The sequence below is a fragment of the Heliangelus exortis genome, chromosome 1 (genome assembly GCF_036169615.1).
Source record: "Heliangelus exortis chromosome 1, bHelExo1.hap1, whole genome shotgun sequence".
Taxonomy (NCBI): domain Eukaryota; kingdom Metazoa; phylum Chordata; class Aves; order Apodiformes; family Trochilidae; genus Heliangelus; species Heliangelus exortis.
The window spans coordinates 154,579,568-154,592,829 of record NC_092422.1 but is presented as its reverse complement, the minus strand read 5'-3'; the positions used below and the strand labels follow the sequence as shown (position 1 = coordinate 154,592,829).

The 13,262-nt window shown below is 45.3% G+C and overlaps 1 protein-coding gene across 8 annotated transcripts; it reads right to left on the bottom strand.

Annotated features, from left to right (window-relative positions):
* Positions 1 to 3,812: 3,812 nt before the first annotated feature.
* On the bottom strand, positions 3,813 to 12,184 carry KCNJ8 (potassium inwardly rectifying channel subfamily J member 8). 8 transcript variants are annotated; one of them, XM_071733147.1, is made up of 3 exons: positions 12,098 to 12,184; positions 10,449 to 10,895; positions 3,813 to 6,838 (listed from the first exon to the last, which is right to left on the bottom strand). In XM_071733147.1, the coding sequence occupies exons 2-3, from the start codon at positions 10,811 to 10,813 to the stop codon at positions 5,938 to 5,940; spliced, it is 1,266 nt and encodes a 421-aa protein (XP_071589248.1). In that variant the 5' UTR covers positions 10,814 to 10,895; positions 12,098 to 12,184; the 3' UTR covers positions 3,813 to 5,937. The 8 variants fall into 8 exon arrangements, with proteins under 8 accessions (XP_071589248.1, XP_071589247.1, XP_071589246.1 ...); XM_071733146.1 differs by lacking the exon at positions 12,098 to 12,184 and adding an exon at positions 11,676 to 11,735; XM_071733145.1 differs by lacking the exon at positions 12,098 to 12,184 and adding an exon at positions 11,541 to 11,646.
* Between the last annotated feature and the right edge of the window lie 1,078 nt (positions 12,185 to 13,262).

Sequence of the window (13,262 nt, the reverse complement as noted above, 5' to 3'; positions counted from 1 at the left end):
TGATAACTCATCAGTTGTCTGAAGGGAGTGTCCTCAGCCAGAAACCTACCAAACGCATAGTATTCTTAAATATTTCTTTTTATTCAAGCTCATTGATGATGTGTCCTGACTGTGAGTGCCTCAATCTCAGTGGGTGTTTCTCTTGGACAGCACTGATCTCATCTCTGCAGACTAAATCTCCCAATGCTATCCAATAAGGGAATGTAGGAACATATTTTATATTTACTATGCAGTTATCACATGAGAAATCTTTTTTTTTTTTTTTTATGTACAAGCTCAAAGAATTCTTAAGGGGAAGTAGGAAACATAATTCAGAGAGATAGGGCTGAGAAGCATTATTAATATGCTAGGGGTATTAGAAATTCTTGCATGTCACCATAGATTAGTCTGGATGTGACGTAAGCACATGTATGGAAAATGTATTTTAACATAAACATTTGTGGGGGGGAGAAGTTAACTCTCACCTGGCTATGCAAGCAGCCCAGACTAGCAAATAAAGTTTAGAGAAGTGGGAGCTTACTCTGCCATTTTGTTTTTCACTGTTGTTCATCACACACAGCAAGTGTCCCCATCAGCTTGACATGAAGAATGCTGCCTTCCTCTGAAGAACTCTCTTCAAACCTGGGAAGCCACACAGCTTCCCAGTCTGCTCCTGGGGACGTGTCACCAACCCAGGGGACTGACACCAGGCTCCTTGCTGCCTCCAGCCCTGACCCCTCATCCACAAGCCACAGCATCACTCCCCATAGAGGTCCTGGAGTCAGCCACCACCCAGCTCACCAAGAATCCCCAGCACCATGTTTGGTTATTGCAAGCATCCAGAGATCAGGCTGACACACACTTATAGGATGATATTCTGGGGCTAGAAAGCTCTGTTGCTAGTAGTAATACAGCACAAAATCAGAGCCTAGCAGAGTCAGTTTTTTATATAGATATATTTATATTTATATATAAAAAGCGCTTATCACCATAGTGATAAACATTCTTTGGAACCACTCTGACCATTCTATTCTTTCAACCATTCTATTGATTGCTTTTGCCAAGAAAGGTTGGACTAGATGATCCTTGAGGTGCCTTCTGACTCAGTATTCTGCAATTCTGTGCCTCATGGTGCCTTCCAAACTCCCACCACTCTTTTCAAAACATCCGTCCCTGTGGAGATTATAATTCATCAAAAATAATGAAATCTTTGCTCCTTTCATCATGTAACACTTAATATCATCTTCTCCAGCCAAAGTTCCTTTCTGGTTTTGGACTAACTACTTTTTCAGCTTGCAGCAATAAGCATTGGCTAGTAATAATCACTGGAGAGCTCGGCAACCACTTTCACAAAAAGTCCTCAATCTTACCTTTGTGAAGGAAGAGGGATATACAGAATTACCATAGTTTTTTCAGTCAGCATGAACGGTGCATGCATAACACTTTCTAGATGGGAAAGCAAAAGCACGATTCCTTGCCTGAACTTTATGCAATACAGATAAAGGCACACGCTTTTGTGAAACACATTCAAGATGGTTGTGAGGCAGGCTGAGTCCTGTCCCTCTGACATGGCCCAATGGCCTACAGTAAGAGATGGTGTCAGGTTAAAGGCCTATTGCATGTATGAGGTAGTAACTAAATCTGAATATATTTCTTTCTCTCGTGCTGTGTGATGCCTTTAGTGTCCCAAAAAAATGTTCTTTGGGTGGAGCCAAGCAGTTGTATTCACAAGGGCAAAGTGCTGTGGTGCAAGACACACCCATGGAGCACTAGTGAGGAGGGGAGTGTTTTACAAGGCCACAGTGGTGCCAAGTGTTACAGAGGTGTTCAAAGCACGGCTTGCAGCAGGCTTTAGGAGTGTTTGGTATGCAGAGCAGGATGTATCTGGGGCACTGGAGAGTGCCTCAGAGTGATGCTTCGAATGGGCAGGAGTCTCAGGGGCCTGATAGGAGAACAGTGGCCAATCAAGCAGCTGTGGGGGCAAGATAGGGTGTCCCTGGGCACCCAAAATACACCCAGTTATTGCTCATTGAGTTATAATCCCACTTCCATTAGCTTTTAATGCCTATCCTGATACTATCTTCAGCAGTCTTGTTCCAGCCCAGGCTTGAAGAGCAACCCTGCTGCCTTGCCTGTGGTGCAGACAACCCCAGTAGCCCTGCTCAGCCAGGGTGCACCCTCCAGCAGGCACCCCACATCCCACACCCCACACCCAGCCCTGCCTGGTTTGCAGCTTTCTCCTCCATGCCATGGGTGCTGAAGCCTCCCCCTGGGGCCCGACTCCTTGGGCTCTGAGCAGCCCTCAAGCAGCATTTGCTGGACATCCTGGCCAGGCTTGCATGCAGCTCTGAATCCCCAGGGGCTGGCTTCACTGAGGGGTTGGATGGCATCACTCTGGGTGAGAGGAAAGGAAAAGCCCTTGTGTTTGCAGCCTGCCAGCCCTCTCGCAGGAACCTGGTCCACCTGTCCTGCTCAGGGTGCATCTCTGCCAGGATCCTGCCTCTCTCCCTGGCTCACACCAGATGTTTAAAAAGTGTATGAAGTCCTGAAGGTGACAGCTACAGAATAACCTGCCAACAGGGAAAGTTTCCTCCAAATCCTATTACTCAGAGGTTGGCTTCAACCCTGGAGCAGTAATACCCCTTGTAAGCTCTGTCTGTGTTTGCTCTGTGCCCCCACCATGGCAACTCTAAGCCATTTGGGTGTCCAAAGAGAAGACAAAGGATCTCACTAACATTTTCCATTCAAAATAGAGGAATTCTTTAAGTTAAGACTAGAAAAAAAAAAAAAAATAAAGTGCAGACTCAGATATTATGCCTGTTCTGGAAGGAATTTAGAATCACTCTTGTACTCTAAGGAATATTTTTTTCTCTTCTCAGCAATATCTGTCTGGTAGGCTGCTCAAAGAGCAATAACATTAAATACATGGAATAAACAATGCCAGATAACGCAATTTCAGTTGCATCATGTTACAGGGGGTGGTAGGCACACAAATAAGTGTGAAGGGATGGCAGTCAGATTATGAGTATATATTATTGAATCTAATTTTCTAAATTTTCTATTATCAATGAGAGACAGATGGCTAAAAGCTGGCAAAAACTGCCAGCAGTATTTTGTAGAATTTTAACTGTCATTCTTAACTTGGCACCGAACTTTAAACACAGAAAATTTTAAATTTAAAATAAACCCCCTTGTATCTGATAAAGTTGCCAGGGAGAGTAAATAATTAAACATACTGACTCGTGCTGCCGTCAGCTCATCCCCTCTTGGCAGGCACAATGCTGCAAAGCTGGATCTGAAACCTGTCCTTCCATGAGGATGGCAGCTCCCAGCCCCCAAACTTCCCTGCTGCTCTCTCCATGGCTGGTCAGGCAGCTCACCCTGACTGCTCCTGCTGCCTGCCTCCTCCAGGACTACAAAACTTGCTCAAGAAAGAGGCTTTTTACTAAGGGATTTTCTGCAAGGAGCAGAAAATCATCCAAACATGACACTGATGACACAAGGGTCTGCTTTCTGCATCTGCTCAGAATCCTTGTGTATGACTGAGGTGGCTTAGTGTTATCCCAAAATACCAATATTCATACAATAGCCTTGTGGGAAAGAGAGTACACCAGGTGTAAAGCTGAGAGAGGTAAGAAGGCAAAATAAAGTTTGGAAGGAGGAACGTACTTAAGGAGAAAATGATTAAGCGTATAAGGATTGTGGGGCTGTGTGAGACTATTGAGATAATACAAAATCATTATCAAAAAGACTGGAAAAGGCTGGGATACAAGAAGAACTAAGAGTATAGAAGAATGAATGGAGAATACAAAGGAAAAAAAAAGAAAACAATAGGGAAAAATCTCTTTTTTATTTTGTAGAAAATTTGCTTTTGTACAGCATTTGCCTTAACCATGTATCAAACAAACAAACAGCTTCAAAGAAATTCAAAACCCTGGAAACAGAGGCCAGAGACAAATTGTGTATGATTTGCTCTGACTCTTCTTGGAAACTACAGGTGTTCATTGTTTAGACACACGATGGACAGATTAATATCTCCAGATGTTCACCATTCATGTCCCAGAACATTAATGGGCAGGCCAGGGAATGACTGCTTGTAGCAGAAACTTCAGTTTCCTCTACAGCTTCAGATGAAATATTTTGTTAGTATTTAAGTTCTGGAGAGCACCTGCTCCAAAAGTAGGAAGCTCACACTACAGAGCAATGCCCCTCTATGCCTCTACCCAACACTGCATGAGGCCTGCAAATTGTCCATACAAGTGCTGATGAATTGACTTTCAGAGAGAATGAGAATCCAGCCTTGCTTTTTACTATTTTACCTAATAGGAATAAGTAAATTATTTAAAATTGCAAAAGTATTTAAGTGGTTAAGGGGCTTGGAGTGTCAGTACAGGGTAGTACTCCTCTTGTGCCACAGTTGTAATGAGGCAACTTTTGTAAGAATTCCAAACAGGAATTTGTCTTTAATTATACCTCTTATTCATAGAGGAAAAAAGCATACATGAATTTAGCATTACCAAATGTGATACAGTTAGTTGCCATACCTTTAATTAGTCTTGTAGAAAAACTTTTGATAGCATTTTTGGGAAGGTTTTAGATAACAAATGCCCATTTTAATTTGAAGAGAAAAGCTGCTTATCACAAATTCTGTGTCATAGTCTATAAAAACACAGGTGAGGTGCTGCTGAAAAACAATAATTCACTAGCAGCACCCAAATCCCCCTGAAAATTATTCGGATAGTTTTGAAAATAATATCTTTAATATTACTGGTACATTTCTCACTCATTCCTATTTGGTAATTCCCACTGGCACAAAGTAACCCTCTTCTGAGGCAAACAGAAGCTTGATCCTACAAAAAATACTGTAAGTGAAGGAAGTATACTTGTTGCCTTCAATGTGTGAATCTGTAAGAGAAAACAAAACAGGATTTGGTCTTCCACCAATATGAAGAAGACATCAAAGAAGTGTGTGAGATTTTCAGCTTAAATAATTTCAGTGAAATGGATGCTCAGGTTACAGCCAGGAGGATGTAAGTTTTTCAGATAGAGATATAGCTACATTACAGAGGCCTGCTGTCCTGCAGCAGACTATCTCCCCCTGAGAAGAAGAGCAGTGCCCTGGTAAGAGACTTGTACCATTTTATTGGGTTTTCTGCTGATGCTGTCTGGAGTGGCACTAGTTTTCCTGTGGGATGGTCAGGTCACTTCAGAGGACTTGAATTTGCTCTCAAAATGGTTTTGCCACGAACCAACAGAGAGAAAAAGTCTGGAAAACTGAAGATAAAATACTGGCTCTTCTCCAGTGAAATCACTGAGGAATGATTTCACTGGCCTTTTCACAAGGCCAGGTTGGATGGGGCTTTGAGCAACCTGGTTTAGTGGGAAGTGTCCCAGCCCATGGCAGTAGTGTTGGAACTTGATGACCTTTAAGGTCCCTTCCAACCCAAGCCACTCTGTGATTCTATGAATTTAGCCACTCACTTCAAGAAAAAAAGGAATTCACCCCCAAAAGGTTGATATCCAAAAATCCTGCACAAAATCTGTGGGAGCTCTTGTATACAGCAATTTTGAAAATACCACTCACTTCTGCCTGCAGGTGGGTAACCCAGTTACACTGAAAAAAAAAAAAAATTGTGACAGCCAGCAGAAGATAAGAAAGAGACCCTGGATAGGAAAAATAGCATTAAAAAAATTAGTGTGCCATTGTAACAAATATAAATACACATTATATTACATGAGTGAACTGTGTTTTCTTTAGTGTATGTGCCATTTTTTTACTAATTCATACACCAAGTGCTAAAGTGTTTCCTAATGCCGTTAGGTGGTGCTTTCAGTAAGTAGTAGAATAAATAGTTCTTGCATGGCTCTTTTCTGCATCGTGTTCTCATTTCCTTAAGTAAAATAAAACTTAAACAAAACACCACAGGGGCCTCCACTGGCCTCACACAAGGCTGTGTATCACGTTTCTGAGGCACTCTGGTTACCCTCGGGGGTGATAAACTGCACTTTGGGCACAATGAGGGAGGGGTTGGTTCGGCGCATGGAGTTGCTCCTGCGAATGGAGTTGTTCCTCCTCATGGAGTTGCGTTTCCTCAGGGAATTCTGGTGGGACAGCTCGCTCTTCTGCAGGGTCTGGATGAGAATGGAGGGCTTCTCGTCCAGCTCTCGAGCGCTGCAGCGCGGCGCTGCCACTTTGACGGTGTTGCCGAACTTGGAGTAGTCAACTGCATACACACCTTCTTCTTCGGTGACAATGGGCACAAAGCGGTGACCCCACAGGATCTCCTCAGCTATGTATGAGGTTCTCGCCTGCGTTGTGATCCCAGTTGTTTCTACGACTCCTTCAAGTATCACAATGAGCTCCAGGTCTTGGAGCGCCAGGTCAGCAGCGGAGATATCGTAAAGAGGGCTGCGTTTGTCTATTACGTGGCAAATGATTAAGGGAGCCACAAGGAAAATATTGTTGCTTTCAATGGGGTTATCCACGGGGATGTCTACTTGGTGAATGGGTATGACTTCTCCTTCAGGGGTCGTGGTCTTCCTCACAACCTGGATTCTCACCGAGGCACTAATGATCATGCTCTTCCTCAGGTCTCCCACTCGAAACATGAAGCAAAGTTTGCCATTTCGGACTGCAATGACTGCCTGACGGCTGAAAATCAAGGTCTCAGCCCGCCTATGAGCTTGTGCAGTTTTCATGAATATGCAGCCCAGCATGACAGCGTTGATGATCAGACCCACAATGTTCTGCAGGATCAAGACCGTGATGGCTAAGGGACATTCCTCTGTCATCATCCTACCCCCAAAACCAATGGTCACCTGAACTTCAATGGAGAAGAGGAAAGCTGAGGTGAAAGACCTGGAGAAGATTGACAAAGTTAACTCTAGTAATATCAAACACAAACTGAGAAGCTATTAACACACACTTTATGGAAACAAACTTAAGGACCTACTCATATGGTCCTGGTACATTTAAGCCTGTTGTTAACACCAGCAAAAGCATTGCATGCTTGGTGACTGTTTTTGGATGATTGGTGCAGTATCTGACAGTGACAAGGAAGACTTCAGAGCCTGAGCTCCTAAAAGACTCCCTGTAGCACTGGGTGACCCTGAGAAGCTCACTAGGTCCTAGTTCAGGAACACACACTACCCACTGTGTTAGTCAACAGTGCTGTAACACCTGGGCTTTCCACCTTCTCCATCCCGTAAAGCTCTTGGCAAAGAGTGGTGGTTTGGGCAAAATCCGCTGGCACACCAGACTGTGCAGGGGAAGGAAACAGGAAAAATTGCAGTATTTTACTCGTACTACCTGAGTTGTGACCCCCTTTAGCAGGATTTCCTGGAGGGAAAGGGGACACTTCCAGATTGGTGACACTTCTCAAACCCTTCTTTGCCTTGCAATTGAGCCCAAAAGATGAGGCTGCAGGGAGAGTCTGGTGACCTCCACAGTCCCCTCTGCACATCGTGGTAGGGATGTTCACAGGACTATGACCCAGAGTTTGGGTGTAGCTCACTGCTGTGGCAAAACTAACTGGAAAATTTCAACACAGAAGTGGGTTGTCCATCTCTAATGGGCTATAGTGATGGACATCAGAGGATGCTGTCCACAAACTTTCCAAAATATATTCTTTATAGTAGTCTACAATGTCATATCCCCTGTAGCTATCAGGGTCTTTAATTTCTTTTTATAACCAGATACTTCCTTTAACAAAGTCTCTTATGTCTAAAATCACTACCTTGGGGTTTATCTGGTAGAGTCACTGCATGCTGGGTCTCATATAAACTAATATAATAATCACCCTTTTAAAACATCTGAAGCATCACCATATTCAACATGGCTTTACTTATGGAAAATACAACCTGCCCATTCAGATGGTTCTAAACCATTCACTGGGCTTGATGTGCTTCTCAATTGATCTGCTTTTAAATAATTTTTTTTTTCCTTAACCATATTTTCAGTGAACCTATGTTCATGAGGAGACATTAAAATAGCATAAGCAATATCACCCATAATTTTCTGTAGTCTAAGAAAGTTCATCTTTCATAAAAGCAGCCAGACTCTGCAAAGATGTCTTTGAAAGAACTTTGCCTTTTTTTTTTTTTTTTTCCTTTTCAGTTTTTCTAAACTTTGGCAGATTCTCTTGTACTGAGGCGTTTATTTTTGCATTTCACTGAAGAAATAAGGGACAAAGGAGTTAATTAATAGAATCCATGGAGTGACTTCTGATGTTTATGAATATTTCATGACATAAAGAATGAAGCCTCTGGTTTAAACTTAATTCAGCTCAATTCAATTTAAAGCTCTGTGGGCTTAAAAAAAAAAAAAAGGGTGTTTTGACCATGTGAAGAGGAAGCTAGAAACTCCAGATCACACTTCTCCCTGGTCTTTTGCCTTAGAGCTGTGTAACAGTTTCCCTCTGTGCTCTGCGGATGATGTTTGCTTTCTGGGGCAAAGAGCTGTGAGACATAAAAATTTCCGCAGTACTTAAAAAAATTAAAGTGCTGTGTGAGTTCTAAGTACTGGCTAAAATTTCCAAAACTTTCCAAAACACAGTTTCCCATAAATCTGTAATGGCATCTACTCAAGAAAGCTCTCCAGCAATAGCTGTGTGCTTAACTCAGGAAAGTAGACTAAAAATATTTGCCATAATTTTGGCATTTACAATATTAAATATTGTATCCGACAACTTGCCATTCTTAAAAATGTCAGCAATCACATTGCTATTTCATGACTTTGTCTGAAGCAGTTGTCAGATTTAACAGGATGAAGTATTTCACTATGGGCTTGGACATGGGCACTTGAGCAGCTCTTGGCTGAACCACCCCAGGTACTTGCAAGAAGCAGCAAGGTGTGTTCCTCAAGTGCTAAACCAGAAAGTTGCACTTGATTCATTTGCTCTGCTTTCTCACACCCCTCCAGGCTGTCCTTGCAGCAGAGGTTGGCAGCCAGCCTGGAAGAGCTGCCCCAGCCAGGGCAATGGGAAGGAAGGGGCAGAGCCATGGCCAGGGTCCATCTCATCCCAGCTGCATCAAACCCTTGGCAGCTGGCTCAGGCTCTGTGGGGTAACCCAGGAGCCCCATGGGGAGCCCTGTGGGGTGGGCCAAGCTGAGAGGTCTGCCCAGCCAAGCAGAGGGATGTCTCCCCAGCTGACCCTGAAGAGCCAACGGGGTGTAGCTAATTGTTAATCTGGGTTGGACAAAGCCCACACATTCCAAAAATGCTGTGATGGAGGGGGGAGAGGGGGGTGGGGGGGGGGAGTGTGAAACCCAGCAGGTGCAAGCTGGGTCATGACAGCTCATTTGAAAGGAAACTGCTGTGGCCAGTTATTGGAAAAGAAATAAGGCAGCACCCCCAACTTCCCAATGAAATGGAGGTTATCTTGGAAAAATCCTCATGTCTTGAAACTTGAAAAATCTCCGCTTAGCAAAAAAGTATCAAAACAAAAGGAGAATGGAATATCCACTTCTTCATGAACCAGATATAATAGCCCTTCAAACCTGAGGAGACACCTCGTAATTATGAGCCAGAGAAAGCAGAAAAGAGATGCAGATACTCTGATGTTTCAGCGGGCCCTGCAGCCCCCACTAGTTCCTCACAACACTGCTATGTTATGGCAACTGAATTGTATCAAATCAATATTTTTCTGCTTAAAAAACTAGTGTTAAGAAGAGGTTTTCCTGATGGGATGACGAAATGATCTCATTGCTCACCCCCTCCCCCATCCCGCTCCTTCTAACAAACACTCTTCTGTTCCATGTATGCATGTGTCAGTTTACCACTGCCTTGAGAACTGCTGTGGCTTTGGTGATGGAGAGTGAAATACTTTAACAAGTGACAATTAACCTAGTAGTCCCTTAAGCTCTCACTGTCCAACACATCAAGCTTGCCATGGAAACTGCTCCTCTATCAAACTGCAGGCCTATGGCTTCTTCAGGGTATTTTTGAGCACTGCATTTAGCTGTCGCATGAGAGTCATCTTGAAAGACACCTAGTTTTGCCCTATGTGGTATTTTTCTCATTGCCTAACAGCAATGGCTGGTGCCCTGCCTTTCAGGGCACTGCTCTTGGTGTGGCCACCTTTTGCTGGTATGGCAAGCAGCTTGCACCACGCTGGGGATGCTCCCGCTGCTTTAGACAAGGTTACAATACAGATAACACATACCCACTCTTGTAGCAGGCTCTTATCTCGACAGGCAAGGTATGTTACCCACAGAGTTTGGAGACACATGAAAAGCAGCAGGTCTCCCTCTCTTTCAGATCCTGTAAGGAATCAAAGAAATCTACAGTACAGTATTTTCCAAGCCCGGAAGGCTTGCTGAATTTACGTAAACTAGAGGAAAACTGCACTTTTCAACTGTCTCAACAAAACACAACTGTTCACAAAAGCCAAAAGCTGCATTTTAAGCATCAGCAGGACAGCAGGCAGCTCTGTTCCCCCGCTTTCTTCATCCCACCACCTCTACTTTACCTGACACATGTCACACATGGTGTCCACTTTGAGCTGTTTGTCGCGCTTTCTGTGCTTGGATCCATGTCCCCATGGGCAAAAGCCACCAGCCACCACATCATGGCAAAGAGCAGCCAGCTGCACAGGAAGGACATAGTGAAGATGACCAGCGTGTGACGCCACTTCAGATCCACCAAGGTGGTGAATATGTCTTGCAGGAATCGTCCCTGCTCACGGATGTTCTTGTGTGCCAGGTTGCATGCCCCATTCTTGGCGATGAAGCGGGCTTTGCGTGGCCGATCTCGGATGCGCGGCTTGCGCAGGTTCTCAGCAGCAATGCGTGCCAACACATACTCTTCAGGGATGATACTCTTCCGAGCCAACATCCTCCTGCTACCATAGTCCACACAGCGAGATGCAAAATGGGAGGTGGTCCCTCCAGCACGTCTCCACAGAGCTCAGTCTACCCTGCAAAAAAAGAGAACCTGGTCAGATTCACCACACTTCAGCAAGAAGTCCCAGTTAGGTACCCCTGTACCAGCAACCATTACAGTAAATGTCACTGTGTGACAACTTACTCTACAGCGTCCTCCCACCCTCAGACCTTCATTTTTATATGAGCAATCAGCTTGCAACAGAAATGAACCGTGTTATTTTAACACTCCTTGCAGGAAGGGAGGTTGCAGAACAGTCTTGAAAAGTTGGTGTAAAATAACATCACCTACAACAGGTCGGTTCTTCAGGCTGTTTCTCCAGGAGACAGCTGTGCCCAGGTGAGTACCACAACGCAGAGCACTAAGTTATTCGCATCCTTCAGGAGCGGAATAATCAGACTTCTCTGGTTTGAAACAACCTTAGTCGGCGGAGACACCGTGGAGAGTCATTTCCTACGGCTCTGGCTCCGCAGTGCAGGCAGGAGCCGCGCCGAAAGCCCCTGCCCTGTCCCCCGCAACCATCAGAAGCAGCAGCCGGGCTCGAAGCGCGGGAGGAAGGGCACAGGACTCCGCGGAGCAGGCGCTCGCATTTCCCCTCCGCAACTCTCCTTCCTTCCCGGGATCAGGCGAGGAAACCCTCCCTTTATTCCCAAACTTTGTCCCCAAAAGCGTGACACACCAAACCTACGGCAACCCCAGCTCCCCGCAGCTCCTCGCCGGCTGGCCCGGCCCACGGGGGGAGGGCAGGGGCTGCCTGACCCCCCGCTGCTTCACCAGGACCCCCCCGGCTCTCCCCAGCTCCGCCGCCACTTACCTCAGCGCGGGGGGCGGGAAGCGCCGGGTCTGGCCGGGCCGGGCCGAGCGGGGCGGAGCGGAGCGGGGTTTGGGGCCCGGTCGGGTGGGACCGGCAGCGGCGGGTTGGGTTTAGGTTGAACGGAGCGGGGTGAGGGGGCCGAGCGGGTAGAGCCGGAGAGCCGGGCCGGGGCTGGGCTGAGCAGGGGGCTGCCCGGCGGGGTGGGCGCGGAGGGGCAGCCGCCCGCGTCCTTGCGCGTAGCGGTGGCTGCGGGACACGGCAAGCGGGGTCCGGCAGATGTATCCTGGGGAGAGGAGCCGGTGCTGGGTGCATGTGGCTGTAGGGCTGGCGGCTGGGTAGGCGAAGCCAAGCCAAGCCCCCGCGGCAGCACGCTTGTTGCTTCAGGGTAAGCCAAAGGCTTGTGGCTTTTTAAGTTATCTTACCTCGAATCTCCCTGAGACATCTTGCAGGCAGAAAGAGAAGGATGTGCGTAAGGGTTTGGAGGGCCTAAGCCAGAATCTTGCAGGCTTCGCTGCTGTTGACACACTTAAATGCCTGTTCCTGCAAGAAAAAAAAAATAAATAATAATAATAAAATCCTTTTTATGATTCACAGTTCTTGCTGGGCAAGAGTCAGGCACAGAGTCAGGCCCATTATCATGTTCAGCTGGCACTGCAGGCATTGGCAGATGGATATTTGTATATGGGGTGAGTATAGGAGAAATTACGCACAATGGTGAAAAAAAACCCCGAACAGTGAAATAACAAAAGCTCATTATTTTTCCCACAGGTCGAGATTTACAGTTTTGGCTCATGTGTTTAATGGAAACTTGCATTCTTGGAAATTTATTTTTTTTTTCCCAAAGTCTCAGGGTTTGTAGTAGGAAGAACAAACAGTACATCAACTTTATGAAAAGATCTAAATTTAGATTTTAATGGAAGTAAAGTGCAGAGACTTCATCATGTCAGATTAACTCCCCTGTCCCCAAGGAATGTGTGTGTGTACAGTAGGGAGGATTCTAAAATTTTCTGTTTATCATTCAAGTGAATGAGCTATACAGTATAAAATTTATACAGACCCTAAACCCTTACTTCTCTCAGTAAACTACAAAAGGAAAGAAATGCTTTTCAGGCCTGCTGCAGGTTTTAAGGTTTTAAGTGTATTCAGGCTTGGAAAAATTAAGAAGGTCCATTTGGCAGGCAGTGTAATCCTCTGCTCGAAGATATCCACCCAGTTAAATGTATGCACGTGTTCAGCTTTAAATAGATGAGTGATTTCTGGAAACTTTTCTAGCACTATCCTTTTCTAATGCCAGTTATCTAGCAGTCAGAAACGACACAAACTCTAAGCCCAGTCGTACCAGGCAATTAACTAAACATTTGTGTATGAAATTAATGTTAGGCAAATGACCATATCCTTTTTGGAAAATCAGGCTCTAAACCTTTAGATTCTAACTGGATTCTAATTGTGAATACCTGAAATTACTTGGGTGAGGGTATCTGCAGGATCAGCGTCATAGGTGCCAGCTATTGCACTTTATGGTCTGGGCTTGGACAACTTGGGATGTTACCCTATTTCCAATGGGGTGACAGACACTGGTGTTGTGGG